Genomic DNA, 18,687 nt, shown 5'->3' with positions numbered 1-18,687 from the left:
ATACATTTTAATAACATGACCTTAAAATCAACAGTGCATCAATGATATGTGTTTTGAATGGAAATTTATTTTGACTTCCATCTCTATAAGGAATATTAAAAGTTAGTAATATTATTCTGGATTGACACTTCCATATATCCAATGTGAGTATAAGTTAATTTCATTTAAGCTCTTGTAAACTTATTTAGCCACGAGCATGATTGTCCACAATTTCAGTATGTTCACAATTTTCTCTTCCTGCCAGTTTTCAATGTTATTTAAGTGTGAAGCTGACACAAAGGAAAATAAAGAATTCCTAAGGTACTCACTCCCTTAAGGAAGAAAGAATATTCCTTTCCATTTTCTGCACATAAACAATGATCACACAGAAATATGGAACTTAAAGTTAAAGGATATGAAAAAATGTGGTATTACAGTATCAATTTCAAATGTACAGTTCTCACTAGACTCTCCTATTAGATATTACCATTAAGTTCCAGGTAATTATAGAGCCACTAATAAACAAAAGAACAGCTCATCTCATTAAAATCCTAAAGGTGAACTTATTTTCTATATATTTGATAATGAAAAAGAAAATATTTTTGTCTGGGTTTTCCTGTATATCCATCAAGAAAAAAATAGCATAAATCAAGACAGTAATTCTCAGCCTTACATTTTTTTCTAATAAAGGAACAAATTTATTTTTTTTACAATACTCAAAAAATAATCAATACTTGTGAAAGAAACTTGAAAAGATAAGTTCATTGTGGCAGAAACAGAACAAGGGCAATTATACTGCTAAGGAGCATATTTCACTTCTAAGGGATAATGAATGAAGAATGATGGAACTCTAAGACCACATGAGCAAAGTTTACTAGTTATTAGAATATCGCTTAAAACCTTTTTACTGTTAAGATTTTAAATGAACACAATCCTAACTCCAATATTCTTTTGGAGTACTGAATATTAAGATATGCTCCAATATTTTTATTAGAATGTTAAGTCACTGCTGAAATAACTTTTTCTAGATAAATTCAGTGTCACATAGACCAACCCCAAGAAATTCTTGCAATGTCTTGCAAACAATTAGTTCAGTATTTTCTTTTTTAAAAAGGCTTTTGTGCCTAGCAGAGTTGGAATTAAGAAGCCAGGAGGCATGTCCAGACCCTTCCCTACTCAGGCGTAAACAATATGTAACTACAGCCTGTGTTCTTTCTAGTTTCTAGAAGTAGTAGTTTGATTTTGACCAACAGTGAGAAAGAAGAAGGTATAAATTCAGTCTCTATTTTAACTGTTTCTAGTTACTTATTCTAAAAATATAAGAATCCTACTATGATGAAAATAATAAACATTATTTCTCAGTCCTAGTATACATGACCTTGATTTCTATTTAATCTGAATGAATACTAGGCAGGTAGAAATTTCCAAAAAGCTGATTAATTTTTACCTTTTGTTCTGGAGGTGGGAAGCTCAATACTTTATAACTACTAAAAATCATTCACTTTTCAAAGTTTTTTTTTTTTTTTTTTTAAGTACATTTGATATACTAGAAAAATAGAACAGTTTCATCCAAGTTGAAATTAAAACAAAAAAACACCGTTCAGGACACAAAACATAAAATAGAGTTACTCATGGATCTTTCAGAGACATAGATAATATTTTTCCTAACATTAGTCAGAAAAATTATACAAAATTAAGTTTTATATAAAAAATCTTTCTAATGTCCTGAATTAATCTCTATCATTTTATAACAGGAATATAGTAAATGGATATCCAAATTAATAAGTAAATATAAGACTAAAAAACAATTTGTTTCCTGTTTTGCAGAAAGTTATGTAAAATTAAGCAATAAAAAGCAAACCAAAGGAAAAAATGACCATTGTTTTTTCGTTCTCAGAGTATTAATTATTATCTAACCTCCCGTGACACCTCCTGATTGCTTTTTATAATAATAGTTTCACCTACATGTTTTTGGAATATAATAACAAATTCACACTGCTTCAAGTTATATAAGTTTATTATTATTAAAAGAAATTTGACAAAAATCTTTAAAATGCTAAATAAATATAAAATTTGAATGGCTATTACTATTCTTTTTCTTTACACAATGGCATTACATTATAGCCCAGAAAGTTTACAGAGATCATTAAAAAAATTTTTTTGCTAACAAGCAGAAAATTTAAAACAAAACTAACGAACATTTTAAATTATATATATATTTCTAAATATTAAATCTAAGAGACAAACTGTAATACAAAGGTTTAAAATATATAAAAGCAAATTTATACTGTAATATGTAGTATGTCCTATTTTGGGTGTAATATACATTTTTTTCTATGGTTAAATAATGCAATCATTTTGCTTTACGAAGCTCTGTAGATAAACATTTTAAAAGAAGTATTTTTACCTCCCTAAAAAATGTACATATGGGCATTATGGTAGCAGTCGTATAAAACATTCCAAGTAAAATGATAGAGAACATATGAATTTTAACGTTTTAGATCTGACTCATCATCATCATCATCACTACTGCTACAGTGAGTCATATTCCATTCCCTGTAGAACTGAATTTTCTGTAAGCATGGTAAAGGAAAAAAGAAGCACAAATGTTAGTTAAATATGGCAAACTGCTTGAAAATACATGAAAAATTATGACGTGTTCAAGGAGTCAGTAATTTTAAAGGTTTTAAAGCAGGTTTTCCAGCTGTGACTCAGGCTGTAATTATGGATATAACATAATTATATATATATATATATATATATTCCATAACATAACAGACCTAAGACTCAACTCCAAAGGTTGGTACAAACTCAAAGTATTAAATGGTTTGATGATAGCAATAATGTATTCTATGAATACATGAAAACTATCATGGTAAAGAATAATTATTACATATAGATGTATATAAATTAGTGATTTTTTAAAAAGAAAATAAAAGGAGAAACATTTGAAAATACCAAACATATTCTAAGGCACCATCACCAAATCACTTAGATAGAATGAAGGCACATGAAATTTTAAATTCAGTTTACATGTTGTCTAATTATTTTCCACAGTACTGGTATTCACATAGTTTAGAAAATTTGCTAGTAATACATACATTAGAGCTTTGATTCAAAAACACACTACTACAGCCAAAACCACCGCCCACTTCTTACATATGTAGGAAAATAATGCCAACTATGAACATGTCAAGAAATCTGGTGAATTTCTATAGGTGTTCCAGCTAATACTGCATGAATAGTTTTGATGAAGTATGGATTGTTAAGTACTGTGGCTGATAAGGACAAAAAATAATTAATGAAAGTATAGAGTAAATGTACTTGTCACTGAAAATCATCTTATCAAATATGAGAAATTATTGATGTCTCACAGCTTCCTTGTGTATTAAAAGCTGCTCATTAATAATGAGGATATACTTCTAAATTCTCTTCACTACTCATCCTTATTTTTGAATATGCTTATTAAAATAGTTTCCAAAAAATGTTAGCAACATATGGTATTCTAATAAGGGAAAGCAGGTATTGGGTGGAAATAAATATTTTGATCCTATCAGCCATAGGTGACCTCTGCAATCTTTCTATTTTCCAAATAACAACAGAATGCTATCATTATAGAGATTGCATAATATGTCCTTCAGAGCACAACCTCACAATACATTGCCAGTTCTACCTCAATACACAATTATTTTGATGCTTTAAAAACACTGTAAATGTCATACAGAATCACTAAGTATTACACATTAACTCTATGGTTACTTTTTAATACAGACAGGGTGAACATAAAGTTCATGTATAATTCACTACGTTAAACTATTTTAAACTGCACATGAACTTTATGTCCATCCTTCATTAGAAGGCTCAGAAAAAGATTTAGGAGTACGTTTTATGCAGTATTATATATACCCTGCATTAGGTAAATTACTAGTCTTAAATCTTTACACTGATCTCTTTAAACTTGACAATATTTAAAATATCAGAAGCCATGAAGTTCTACATTTCAAGAGTTACTTTTTACCATGAATATTGTCAAGGTTATATAACATAATGAGCCCTTGCTGGTTTTCAAACAATTGATTTAATTTAGTATTCCAAATCTAAACCATAAAAGAGACTTTACCCTGGAATAGCGTAGGTATGATTACTATGTTACCTATACCAGAATCCAGACTTTTACAAGTCAGATTTACCAACTAAGAATAGTCTAAATTGTCTGTTATTCCAAAAACCAATTTTCCTTTTTCACAGATACTGGTTTTCATGTGAACTGCTTATAAAATCCCATACAATTCTATATAAACCACACTACGGTAAAGCAGGAAGAAGGTCATGTCATGTGAGCATTTTCAAAAGCAAGCCTAAGAATCCAAGAGTAATTTGCAAAAGCAATGTTTGTTTTGTTTTTCCTTCTTCATGCTGACTTGGATTCGAAGATTATATCTGATATAAAAGCTACTAGTGCTTTGATAAAAAGGAGGAAGTATCCCAAACAGAAATTGTCTAATTGGCTAAATAAGCACCATCAACTATGAGGGCAAATAAGGCACATAGGCTTTCAACAAATCTAACAAATTCAGTGCAGAACTAAGAATACCCTATAAAAAGATCAGATTCATTACAATTCCTATTAAAAGTTACCAATGCAAAAGCTTCTATTTGTGCTCAAAAATACTGAAATAGCTGCACGTAGTTTGTAAATTTTTAGACTAAAATCTATTGTTGGCTTTCACTTGCAAAGTCATGCATTAACTGTTCTCATATCAAACTTTTTGATGCCTGTAAGAAAGAAAAAAAAATCTTGTAGTAAATAAATGTACTTTAAAACCTAAGTAAATATAAAAAACTTATAAATGAAATTAAGCAAAACATATAAAAGCCCAAATAATTCTATGTATTTAAAACATTAAACTGCTACTTTTAAAAATCAAATAATTTGTAAAGTATTTCTTCACTTACCTGTAACATTTGATTTCCAGTACCGTCCCTCAACCTGTAAGGTCTAATAACCCCATCTTCATTAAAGAATCGAGGAGGTCGCAAACTCTCTACTTCTGAAGTCTCTGTAGCTCTAGAGAAAAAAAGAAAAACAACAACATAATTAAAAAGATATTCAATAACTCATAAATATACTAATACAATTACTAAAACTCTTAGAGAGAATATTGTTATATAGGTTTTCTAATTTTAAATGTTTTTATCACATAATGTACATTCTCTAGAAAAATATAGAATTATAAGAATTTTTTGGAGATGCTATAAGACTTTTTTGAGATAATAATCAGAGAATTAGTAATTATTACTTTTTCTTTTTCTTTTTTTTGAGACAGAGTCTCAATTTGTCTCCGTTGGTAGAGTGCCGTGGTGTCACAGCTCACAGCAACCTCAATCTCTTGGGCTTAAGTGATTCTCTTGCCTCAGCCTCCCTAGTATCTGGGACTACAGGCACCCGCCACAACATCCAGCTATTTTTAGAGACAGGGTCTTGCTCTGGCTCAGGCTGGTCTCCAATCTGAGCTCAAGCGATCCACCCACTTGTCCTCTCAGAGTGCTAGGTTGCTTTCTCTTTTTATTATGTTGTCTAGTTCCTCCCATACAGTACTAGAAACAAAAGGGGACTGCAGGCATCCTGTGTCATTCCTCATTATAGGGAAAGCTTTTATGCGTTCTCCATTAAGTATAGATACTAGCAATTTTCTTCTTTTCTTTTGCAAAGGCATCCTTTATTAAGCCAAGAAAGTTCATTCTATTTTTAGTCTGTTCATAAATCTTTTCTTGTTATAGTCTGAAAATCTTAAATAGGCAATGAATTTTCAGTAAGAATTTCTTTTCTGATCATTGCAGAAATGGTATGGTTTATCTTTTTCAATCTACTAATGTTATAAATCATATTACATTGTTTTCCAATGTCCAAATACTCACACAATTCTCACACTCCACTTGGGCTTGTATGTATTATTATTATTTTTTTTTTATTGTTAAATCATAGCTGTGTACATTAGTGCAATCAAGGGGTACAATGTGCTGGTTTCATATACAATCTGAAATATTCTCATCAAACTGTTCAATGTACCCTTCATGGCATTTTCTTAGTTATTGTACGTAGGCATTTGTATTCTGCATTTAGTAGGTTTCACCAGTACCCATTCTAAGATGCACCATATGTGGGGGCCCACCTGTTGCCCTCCCTCCACCCTAACCTCACCCCTCCCTTGGCCCTTTCCCCATATTCTTGTGCTATAGTTGGGTTATAGCCCTCATATGGAAGCTATAAATTAGCTTCATAGTAGGGCTGAGTACATTGGATACTTTTTCTTCCATTCTTGAGATACTTTGCTAAGAAGAATATGTTCCAGCTCCATCCATGTAAACATGAAAGAGGTAAAGTCTCCATCTTTCTTTAAGGCTGCATAATATTCCATGGTATACATGTATCACAATTTGCTAGTCCATTCATGAGTCGATGGGCACTTGGGCTTCTTCCATGACTTAGCAATTATGAATTGGGCTGCAATAAATATTCTGGTACAAATATCTTTGTTATGATGTGATTTTTTTGGGTCTTCTGATAGTTTGTGTCTTGATTGTTGTTCTGTTCCAAAAATTTGGTGATTTCCTTCTTAATCTTGTCTATAATCCATCTATCCTTCAGCATAAGGTTATTTAGCTTCCATGTTTTTGTACGGGTATGCAGATTCCTGTTGTTATTGAGTTCAACTTTTATTCCATGATGGTCTGAGATGTGGCCCAGCATGTGGTCGATTTTGCAGTATGTTCTGTGGGCTGATGAGAAGAATGTGTATTCAGTTTTGTTGGGATGACATGTTTTAAGGTGTCTGTTATGTCCAGATGTTGAATTGTTAAGTTTAAATCTAAAATTTCTTTGCCTTTTTGGAGGATCTATCCAACACTGCTAAAGGGGTGTTAAAATCTCCAACTACTATGGAACTGGAGGAAATCAAGTTGCTCATGTCTGTCAGAGTTTCTCTTATAAATTGAGGTGCATTCTGGTTGGGTGCATAAATATTAATAATTGAAATCTCATCATATTTAGTATTACCCTTAACAAATATGAAGTGTCCATCCTTATCCTTCCTTATTTTGGTTGGTTTAAAGCCTATTGCATCTGCGAATAGGATTGCAATGCCTGCTTTTTTCTGCTTTCCATTTGCCTGGAGTATAGATGACCATCCCTTCACCTTGAGTCTATATTTGTCTTTTAATGTAAGATGAGATTCTTGTATGCAGCAGATATCAGGCAACCTGTGCCTCTTTAGAGGACAATTTAAACCATTCACATTAATTGAGAATATTGATAAGCCTTTTGAGCGTCCGGTGGACATTTTTAATCCTTTTACGACTGTGGAAGTTGGAATTTGATCAAAATTTTCTGAGTGGGTTTACTTTTGTGGTGGAGGATTATGCTGGTCTTTTTGGAGGATAGGTCTGAGAATATCCTGGAGAGCTAGTCTAGTTGTGGCAAATTTCTTCAACATATGAACGTCATTGAAGTATTTAATTTCTCCATCATAAATGAAACTCAGTTTAGCCGGGTACAGGATCCCAGGTTGAAAGTTATTTTGTTTTAGGAGATTAAAAGTCGATGACCATCCTCTTTTTTGCTTGAAAGGTTTCAGCAGAGGGATCTGCAGTTATTCTAATATTCTTCCCCTTGTAGGTAATGGGTTGCTTTCGTCTGGCTGCTTTCAGAATTTTCTCCTTCATATTAACTTTAGTGAAATTGATTATGATGTGTCTGGGAGATATCTTATTTGGGTTGAGTCCTGCTGGAGTTCTGAAACTGCTATCTGAATTTTGAATCTCTCAGCATGTCTGGAACATTCTCTTTCATAATCTCATGGAGAAGAGACTCTGTGCCTTGTGAGGCCACTTCATCGCTTTCGGGGATCCCTATAAGGTGAATATTGGTTTTCTTCGAATTATCCCAGAGCTCTTTGAGAGAGTGATCTGTTTTTGAAATGCCCTCCATTTCTCTTCCTCTTTGAGAGTTTGGGAGCGTTCGAAAGCTTTGTCTTCAATGTCAGAAATGCTTTCCTCTGCTTGCTCCATTCTGTTACTGAGGGATTCTACTGTTTTTTTTCAGATCTTTGAGGGCTGCAACTTCTTGTCTCAATGTGTCAAAATCTTCGGTCATTTGGTGTTTGAATGCTTGAGACATCTTTTGGGTTACTGCTTGGAATTCTAATTCGATCTTATTTGCTATCCATATTCTGAATTTGATTTCTGACATCTCAGCTATTTGTCTGTGCATGGGATCTTGTGCTGTGTCTGCCCCATTGTTCCTTGGGGGAGCTGATCTACTCTGATTATTCTTATTATTTCCTTTGATTTCGCCTCATGATTGTTTTTCACCGTTGCCTCTGGCCGTCCTCAGAGTTGGAGAGGTGTCTCTCCAAGATTAGACCCCAGCAGGATCACTCTTTTGTTGATGGATCTTTGTAGGGAGTGACCCTGTGTAGCTCCTCTGGGGCTGCCCCAGCCAGGGAGTTCTTGTTGTGGGAGCAGCTCCGGAGTGTGACACACCGGATCCAGGAACAGGGCAGGGGGTGGTGTACACAGTTCTGAGAGTGCCTGGCACCCAGTGACTTTGGCACAGAGGGCCCAAGGCTCCAGCAGTCTCTGGCCAGGAGAAGGGCTCCACGCAGAGGCAGGGAGGGCTCTGGAGGGCATGCGGCTAACCAGAGTCCCTGGCCATATGAGAGGGCCGATTTGGAGGCAGGAAGGGTACAGGAGGGAGGACATGGGGTTGCACGGCTCCCAGAGTTCCTGGTCAGGTCGTGCGGAGGCCCGGCGGGCGCGGGGCATTGGGTGCGGGTTGCGGTGCCGTTTGTACGGAAGTCTGGGCAGGCGTTGGTCGTGGCTTGTGGCGCAGCTTGTACCAGGGTCCGGATGGGTGCCGATCATGGGTCGTGGGTCGCTGCGCAGCTCTTACCGGGGTTCGGGTGGCCGCTCATCGCCGGTCATAGTGCAGCTCTTCTGGAGGTCTGGGCTGGTGCCGATCACGGGTCGCGGTGCAGCTCTTCTGGAGGTGACCTCTGGTCTCTTCTTGTTAGCAATTTCAAGGGAGAGTTGGCAATACTGACCCTGACAAAAGACTGGCACTCAGGATATATCAAAAAAACCCATAAATCTGGGAAGGGTGAAGTCCAGGAGAACAAGTTTCTCAAGGAGACCACAAGGATGCACACGCAGGGTCCTCTCCCTGGTGACTCAGCTCTTGGGAATTTGTAAACTTCTGTATGTATTATTTTAAACATATATATGCACTAATGAATTTAGTATAGGAATATTTTATTTAACTTTTTTATGGTCATAGGTGAGAATGGTTCACATGTTCATTCACTCAACAAATACCACACATTCAACAAATATTACGAGATTACTACATAATGTATCCATATATGTAAGTACATACATATGAATAAATCCTGCAAATTAAAAGCAGAATGGGACTGCTACTGAGCTGGTAAAACCACTCTGGGGTCTATTGTTCTGTCAGGGACCCACCAGCCTTAAGCTGCCATTACAGCTAGTGCTTTAAGGAAATGCCCACAGCTCAGTTGCCCATGACCACTGCCTGGACAGCTTTACCCAAATGCATATTTCAGCTCTGTGGGGAGACCCCAATCAGAGCATTCCTCTGCTTGGACAATGCCAACCTCCATGGACAGTGTCTCACTCAGCTCCCAACTGGAATTTTCAACAACAATCTGAGGAACAACCCTGCATGAAGATCATCTAGCACCATAGCTATGGCAATCACAGGGGAATGGGACAAAATAGAATAGTTGGACTACAGGGGCTCACTGCACCCACCCCGCCCCTGCCAGGTCAACATTCCAGAGTCGGACACAAAAGTACCACCCAGAAACCAGTTAACCTTACTTTTAACTAAATAGGAGAGTTCCCAGCAAAGGTGAACAGGTACCCTAAAAACTTATTAGCCCTGATCTGGGAGGAGAAAACTCAAATGAGAAGAAACCAGCAAAAGAACCATGGCAACACCTGTAAAAGGCTGAAACTAGATGTGCACCTCTCACCACATACAGAAATTAACTCAGGATGGATAATACAAGATTTAATTTAGACCTAAGACATGAAACTATATCCTTTTCACAAATATATGACATTAGAATGCTTAATGCCAAATATTCCATTCCCAAATTGTATTTTATTATTTAATAATTTGGTTCCAATGTTGTTTTCACATAGCTCAGTTAGATTTACCCACCAGCTTATATTTTCACCTTTGATTCTTATAACCCATTCCTTTTTGTTTTCAACGTCTAAGTACATTTTTAATAGTTCTTAGTTTTTATGAATTCTTCTAAATTACGTTTTATTTTGTTCTCAATCAATACAAGTAATGTAATGGGGCAGAGGGTTTTAGATAAATAGAAGGTAATTCTAGCAACTTTTGGCAGAAGCTTTTATGTCTTGAACTCCTTATGGTACATTGATTTTTGAGCTTCTTAAATCATGACAACATATTATAGCTATAAAACTAAATTATAGGTAAGGAGACTGACCTCTTCCTCCCCATATTAATTCTAAATGTCAAACAGAAACACCTAATTATGATAACTAGTAGGAGGAACAGTTCATATCTTGACAATACTTATCCTGCTAGAGTAGGAAGCAAGAGAAAATACGAGGAAAAAATTTAGGAAGATACTCACAACTTTTTAAGTTAGGTCTCATTAGCATTAATTTCATCATCTAGTGTATGTGAAATCTGTCCAAATTTCTAGGACAGAGGTAACAATAATAAAACTAATAAATTTCAGTCTTAAGCTAAATTTAATTTTGAGGAAAAAGGAATGTGTATTAAAACTACCTGCACAAACAAAGAGAAAATGGACAGATATAGTAGTCTCCCTTTATCTTTGGTTCTATTTTTTCACTCATGGTCTAAAAACATTAAATGGGAAATTCCAAAAATTAACATTTCATTACTTTTAACTTGCATGCCGTTCTGAGTATGTGATGAAATCCCATGGCATCCTGTTTCGTCAATCCTGGGATACGAACCTCCTTTTGTCTAGCACATCCACACTATGTGCTACCGGTCCATTAGTCATTTAGTAGCCACCTTCATTATCAGACTGACTGGTGGGGTATTATAGTGCTTGTGTTCAAGTCATCCTGATTTTACTTTTACTTTCACTACAGCATATTGTTATAAATGTTCTAATTTCTTATTATTGTTATTAATCTCTTACTGGGTCTAATTTAAAATTAAATTTCATCATAGGTATGTACATATGGGAAAAAACATAGCATATAGGCGTGGGCGCCCATAGCTCAATAAGTAGGGTGCCTGCCACATACACTGAGGCTGGCGGGTTCAAGCCCGACCCAGACCTGCTAAACCACAATGGCGACTGTAACAAAAATTAGCTGGGTGTTGTGGTGGGCACCTGTAGTCCCATCTATTTGGGAGGCTGAGGGAAGAGAATCGCATAAGCCCAAGAGTTTGAGGTTGCTGTGAGCTGTGATGCTACGGCACTCTACTAAAAGGTAACATAGTGACACTCTGTCTCAAAAAAAAAAACAAACAAAAACATAGCATATAAAGGGTTAGTACTATCTGTGGTTTTAGGCATCTACTCGGGGTCTTGAAACATATCATATCCCCTGTGGATAAGGAGGACCACTATACTAGTTTTATAAAAAAATAAGATCATAAAGGAAGCATGAAGACAAACTGAGTTTGCACTAAGGAATATGAAATACTATTCTTTATTTCTCAAAAATGGAGACAAGTATATTTGCTAATTTTGTAATTGACATGCAGCAAGCTGAAAAGCTTGCTGAATAATAAAGGAGAACTCTATAAAGTTGAAATAATACAATGACAGCAACTTAAATATCAAAAGTAATTAAAAAGATTATATGCAATCTGCTATGTTATAGTATTCGCAACTGCTATGGTTTAAATGTGTCTCCTTGAAAGCAGATACTGGAAACTTCACCTCTTCATGTTAGGAGGCAGGGTCCAATGAGAGATACTTCGGCCATGAGCATCTGTCCTTATGAATGGATTAGTGCTGCTCATACAGTGTGGGGTCTGTCTAAAAGGGCAAGTTTAATTCCCTTTCCTTTCTCTCTCATCCTCTCTTTGTTCCTTTGTCATGGGATGATATAGCAAGAAGTGCCTAGCTAGATTTGGCCTCGAGATCTAAAGAATTTCTAGTGAACATAAATGTTCACTGGTTCAGTACATTTATGTTCATTATAAGTTACTCAGTCTGTGGTATGTTACAGCAGCATAAAACTCAGATAATAACTAAGTGCCTATAGCCAAACAACAGATATATTTCATTTCTCATGGCTTAAGCATTTTGCTCATACATTACAAAGAAAATTCACCTTTTTATTCCTTGAAATGTGCTGCTGGCCATGTCTATGATGCCTCCTGTTGGCCTCGCTACTGCTCCGACTAGACCTTTCCCCACACCTTTAAAGAACCCAGCTGCTCCTTCTTTCTGAGCCCCTGGGAAGAAAACAGATAAAGTTTTAAACCACAGATTCAAGATGAGAACAGAATCAACTAAAGAAAGACTTGGTAACGTAAACCACTCAAAAGAACCACTATACTTGCCTTTGATTGGCTTTGTAACAATTCCTGTTATGCCACTTACAAAACCCTAGAGGGAAGCACAATTGAAAACTTATCATACTTTCAATATGAAGCCTAAAAGAACCAAGTCTTGCTTATACAAAACATGCAATACTTGGGTTTTTATATACCATAAGAATCAACATATTGTTTTAAGTATTTTATTTAAATAGAATGTTTTTGGAAACTATTAACATATTTTATATGCCAACAACCACAGTTCTTAAAATATCCAAATAATAATTTTAAAAGTAAGAGTTATATGCTTAGTGGCTTATTTAAAAAATATAGGTTTCAAAGATATTTCCTAAAATGCTCACAATCTTGTGAAATTTCTTACAGAAACTAAGCCTTTTCCTCCACGAGTGATGCCTTCTCTAAAACCAGCTGGTTGCTTATTCATAGCTTCTCTTCTTTTCTGTTGGTAGTCTTCATCCATAGTCATAGCTGCTACCCCTTTAGCCATAGCACCAGTGATTTTGGAGGCAGCACCAGCTAAACCACCTAAAAGAAATTATAGTATCTTTAGTAAAATCAACAAGACATTACTTTCCAGCAGAATAATACTTGGTAGACACTCTGTTTCTTACCAACAGCTCCCCCAACTAGTGCCTTAAGTCCTAGTGCCATTCCTTCCACAAACTCTTCAGGACCCTGGATGGCTCCCTAAAAGGCCAAAGAATTAATAAATTAATTTAAATTCACTTGTAAAGGTGATTGTGACAAGTTTTAATAAAAGAAATAAACACTTTAACATCCCTTAATGCTTCTAATGTTTTAAATTGTAATAAATGTTACTTTTAATTTATTTGGTATTGTCCTATACATTTATAAGTGGAAGTACAAGAGATTTTTTTTTTTTTTTTTTAATTTGAGACAGAATGTCATTATGTTGCCCTTGGGTAGAGTGCCATGGAGTCACAGTTCACATCAACCTCCAACTCTGGGCTTAAGCGATTCTCTTGCCTCAGCCTCCTGAGTAGCTGGGACTACAGGGGCCTGCCACAATGCCCGGCTATTTTTTGGCTGTAGTTGTCATTGTTGTTTAGCAGGTCCAGGCTGGGCTCAAACCCGCCAGCCCTAGTGTTATGTGGCTGGTGCCCTACTCACTGAGCTATGGGCACCGAGCCGAGAGATTTTTTTGACAGTAAATTTTAAGGGACATATAAACATTCCTAATTTTTCTCATTGGTTACTAAGATTGCTTGGCATGGTGTCTGTCAGTTTGCAAGATTATTTTTACAGTTCCATACTATTGTGTGAAACAAGACTGCCTGTACCTGCCAATCTTATTTCTATTATAGTCTTTGACCTTCCAACTGAACACTTGAAATTTAATATATCTTAACAAAATCTTCAGTTTAAATTTTGAGGGAAAAGGTAAAAATTTCCCTCAAACCTTCCCCAAACCTATTACCCTTATTTGCTGCAAAATAAGGTCCTTTCGTGTATCTCCCCAAAGCTACTATACCTACAACTCAAGTTAATAACAGAAATATATTATCTTGAAAGTATTAGTATGAGATACTAAACAAGTATAAATATTTTACCTGGTAAGGCTCATAAAAAAATGCTTCTACACCTTCAGAAAATTCTCTGATTAAGCCAAAGGGATTTCCCAAAACATCAAGTCCAAGAATGAGTACATACATTTGTTTAATGGCCTAAAAATAAAATATGAACATTAATAAATTCAGGTAATTAGACCTAATTTATTCTTATGGATTATTTTTCTCTGGCTAACATCTTTTTTTTTTTTTTTTAGAGACAGAGTCTAACTTTGTCGCCCTCGGGAGAGTGCCGTGGCATCACAGCTCACAGCAACCTCCAGCTCTTGGGCTTAGGTGATTCTCTTGCCTCAGCCTCCCAAGTAGCTGTGACTACAGGCATCTGCCACAATGCCCGGCTATTTTTTGTTGCAGTTTGGCCAGGGCCGGTTTGAACCCGCCACCCTTGGTATATGGGGCCAGTGCCCCACTCACTGAGCCACAGGCGCTGCCCCTCTGGCTAACACATTTAACAGTAATTTTAATACCTTAACTGTATCAACTTATTATCACTATTCTTAGTTTTTAAAAAGTAATTTGACATTATACTATTAGAAATAATATGATGCTATATTCACATAAAGTGCTAGAATATTTAAAATACTTTCACTTTTATGATTATCTGTGACAGTTGCTATTACTACTATCACTTGGTGATAACTGGAGAAACATACAGGTCAAATGGTACCTCAAAAGTCACATAGTAGGTATACAACAAAAGACAGACCCAAACCCATATCCCTGGAGTCAGGCTCTATGATCTGTCTGCTATACCACAGCTATCTCAGATGCCCTGCAAGTTGTATCATAAAACACAGGAGTCTTTGTAGAGATAGAAAAAAATCCATTAAAATAATATATGTAGCTAACTCAACAACTAGTTAAATCAAAAAAATTCTGTTTTCACTGGTTACTAATAGTTTTCCTTGAACCCATTTTTAAACTAAATGTGATAAATCACTTTGTTAATATTTTACTAAAGATTTGTTTATTTCTTTAATAAACAAAGAAAAATCCAGCACGGAGCCGGAAAAAATCGCTGTCAGTGGATAATAACTGTAACAACAAAAAAACTGAAATAGTGGTTGAACTCAATTTCTTTCTACAATTCTGAGAGGGGTAAATGCTTTAAAATTTAAAAAATGGCTCTTCAGAGCGGCGCCTGTGGCTCAAGGAGTAGGGCGCCAGTCCCATATGCCAGAGGTGGCGGGTTCAAACCTAGCCCCGGCCAAAAACCACAAAAAAAAAAAAAAAAAAAAAAAAGGCTCTTTACTCTGTGACAATTCTACATTATACATGTACAGACACATAAGTTTTCATTAGTCTATATCATCGTCCTTTTGTAAAATAATCTTAGACAAACCTGTTTCGAATAGTGTCTTATTACTTCAGACTGCAGTTCGGATGTTGTATGGAACTGATAGTTGAGTTCAAAAAATGCAAGCCTGAAAAAATATATAAATACATGTATGGGTATGCATGTGTATAGAGCAAGAAAGTGCTTTTCATATTAATGAGTGGCTTTATTTTCTTTAGAATTTTTTCTTCAAATTTTTCTTTTTAGTACATTTTCCCATGTCAATCAGAAAATCTACTTGTTTAACATGGATCTCCATACATTCTAGTCAAAGACTCCTCTAAGAATCTGATAAAAGCTATAGTTCTCATCTCCACAAAAGTCACCAACATATACATAATTTTCATATAATTTAGGGCATTCAGAGACCTCTTGGATCCAATTCATGGACCACTAGGACTGTATTTCCCAACTCTATCCTATCATGGCCCACAAAGAAAATGTTCAACCCACTGAGGTAAACAGAAGAGAATGGCTCAAGAATGGCCAGGTCCTGCTTTGTGGGCTGAGAGCTGAGAAGTCAACATCAGCTAACTTACAACCCACTCACAGTATATACCTGATCCCACTAATTGAAAAGCTTTATGTTCCTGTTGTTGAAGATGACAGCAGCAAGATTAGAAATTTCATCCTATTCCTGCTGTCATCAAAGCTATATTCTTTTATTTGACACTTACATAACCTTATCTAGGTTCAGAGTTACTTCTTATTGGAGTAACTAATTCTTACTATTGTACTTAATAATCAGTGATAGATACTACCTATAGCATTTGGCATCCTAAAGTCTCAACCCAGACTTTAAGTCTCTTCAGTTAGATAAATAGTCTATTAGATCACATTATGAGTCATACTAAAACATAAGTTTTTGACTATAATATTAAAACCGATCCTTTTCAATTATTTTCCCAATTATTTCATTCATTCTGTTCTAGTTGCCTATGCTTTGAAGAGTGTTGATCCGATTGGCTTCAAAGCCTTATCTTTTAATCACCATACTTTTAGAGCATACACATCTTAGGAGTCCTTCCCTAGGTAAAAAAAGATCTTCTAAAATGCAAAAACTTGAAGGGTTTATGTTACTTTGTCTTAAGGAAATTATTTACTAATTATTCTATAATTTAGTAATTAAGGATTATCAGGTAATATACTTGGTGTTGTTTATAGTCTATTTAAAGGCAAAAACCACATTTGCAAATGATCTGCAATATAATTCACACTTTTTCATCTACAAAATTTTTAGGTAAATATAGCATAGACTTTTTATCAATTTAAAGATTTGAAACATACTTAAAAACTACATCTTGTACATCTGTAAGAGTGGCACCAATACTTTTCAGCAAAAGATTTAAAGAATGAACTGGAATCAGTCCTTCATCCTTATGTGAATCCTTAGTTTCTTCTCTGCCCGAACTCAGTGAAACACTCAAATGCAACTAAAGAGATAAAAAAGATAAATATTTAAAAGTACTTTCTTCATGTTGACAATTTTAACGTTTTCTAAAAATTAATTTCCTTTTAAATTCACTAAACCATAAATAACAAAATTATTAAGTGGAAACATAAAGGAAATTTAAAATCTAACATAGTTATATGATTAAATTTTAAATAAAACAGTTTAAAATCATATGATATTTGGTTCAATTCTACTCTTCTGTAAACCTAAGAAAATATTAGTTTCTACATATCTGCTAGTAACATTAACAGTCTAGAACAGTGGTTCTCAACCTGTGGGTCGTGACCCCTTTGGGGGTCGAACGACCCTTTCACAGGGGTCACCTAAATACATCTTGCATATCAGATATTCACATTACGTTTCATAACAGTAGCAAAATTACAGTTATGGAGTGGCAACGAAAATAATTTTATGATTGGGTTCTTCACAACATGAAGAACTATATTAAAGGGTCCTGACACTGAATAGTGTCTTACTGAGAACCACTGGTCTAGAAGCTGAAGCTGTTCAAAGTAACTCAAACACATACAGTCCTCATGTTAATGATGGTTCAACTTAGGATTTTTCAACTTTACAATGGTATGAAAGCAATATGCATTCGGGAGAAAATGTACTTATTTTGATTCAAAATTCTTTATAACTCGATTAGAATATTTATATTAGACGATTCTGTCCAAATGTGGGCTAATATAAATGTTTCATGAATGTTTAAGGTAGGGTAGGTAAGCTACGATGTCTGGTAGGTTAGGTGCATTAAATGCATTTCAACTTACAAGATTTTCAACACAATGAATATTGACCATTGTAAACTGAAGAGCATCTGTACCTCCAAAAGTGTATGTTTCACCTATTTAAGTCAGTGGGATGAAGCCAGTTAAAAAGCTTTTTTGCACTGTATTGCATACACATTCTGTACATATGGTTGTGCAATAACTTTCTTTAATTAACTCAGACATTTTGCATTAAAAACTTAGATTTCATTACATTTAATCTTTAGTTATTAAATCAAGATTACTTTATGAGTTAATTTAGAACTAACATACATATCATCACAAAATTTTGGAAATTGTCACCAAAGAGCTTAAGAAAAAAAAAATCAAAGCAAAATAATGTTAGGCCAAATTATAAACATGTAATCTGTGCTATAGATGGTTCCACATAGTGAAAAACTATTATGAGGATTATTCCTTTGTTATTTATTTATATTTGTGATTTTAAAACCATGATTCCATAAACTATTAAAGAACATAACTTAAATGTTATATTCCTCCCAAATGGATCAATGTGCTATTACCTACATTATAAAGGAAAATAAAACTTATTTTTCCCATACCTTGATAGGAGATATATGAAAATATTCATAGAGACTGACTTGTGATTGATCTTCGAAGGAAACTGTTTTATATTCTTCTTCAAAAGCCTCTATATCTTTGTGAAAAAGGTCAACCTATAAAAGGAACACAAAATATTAAAAAAAAAAATGAGGGAACCTATTTGCATGAGATATTTAAACCAACAGTTCACACTTTGTGGAAACATGTCTATCATATCCAGATTCTTCCATAACAGTTTATTCGTTTCCCTTCTGAGGCAGTACTTTCCAATCATGAGCAATGTTGATATTAGACCATTATTTTCTTCATGTAACTATAAATTTTATTTTAAAATGCCATGAAATCATTACATTAATGCTTTCTTGGAAATATTTGTT

At 34.8% G+C, this 18,687-nt stretch overlaps 1 protein-coding gene across 3 annotated transcripts in view; it reads right to left on the bottom strand.

Moving 5' to 3' along the window:
- The window catches only part of VPS13A (vacuolar protein sorting 13 homolog A), a 229,239-nt gene that overhangs the window by 23,403 nt on the left and 187,149 nt on the right, over positions 1-18,687 (bottom strand). The window contains exons 60-69 of one of the 3 annotated variants that reach the window (XM_053575672.1): positions 18,310-18,423; positions 16,811-16,956; positions 15,530-15,611; positions 14,170-14,283; positions 13,210-13,285; positions 12,960-13,123; positions 12,602-12,647; positions 12,370-12,493; positions 4,936-5,047; positions 1,805-4,755 (exon numbers count right to left, since the gene is read on the bottom strand). In XM_053575672.1, coding sequence (XP_053431647.1) covers positions 4,735-4,755; positions 4,936-5,047; positions 12,370-12,493; positions 12,602-12,647; positions 12,960-13,123; positions 13,210-13,285; positions 14,170-14,283; positions 15,530-15,611; positions 16,811-16,956; positions 18,310-18,423 — 999 coding nt within the window. In that variant the 3' untranslated portion in view covers positions 1,805-4,734. Of the gene's footprint in view, positions 1-1,804; positions 4,756-4,935; positions 5,048-12,369; positions 12,494-12,601; positions 12,648-12,959; positions 13,124-13,209; positions 13,286-14,169; positions 14,284-15,529; positions 15,612-16,810; positions 16,957-18,309; positions 18,424-18,687 lie in introns of those variants that run through there. The other 2 variants (XM_053575681.1, XM_053575663.1) reach the window with 2 other exon arrangements.

This window comes from Nycticebus coucang, chromosome 2 (genome assembly GCF_027406575.1).
Source record: "Nycticebus coucang isolate mNycCou1 chromosome 2, mNycCou1.pri, whole genome shotgun sequence".
NCBI lineage: Eukaryota > Metazoa > Chordata > Mammalia > Primates > Lorisidae > Nycticebus > Nycticebus coucang.
This window is presented reverse-complemented; position numbering and strand designations above follow the sequence as displayed.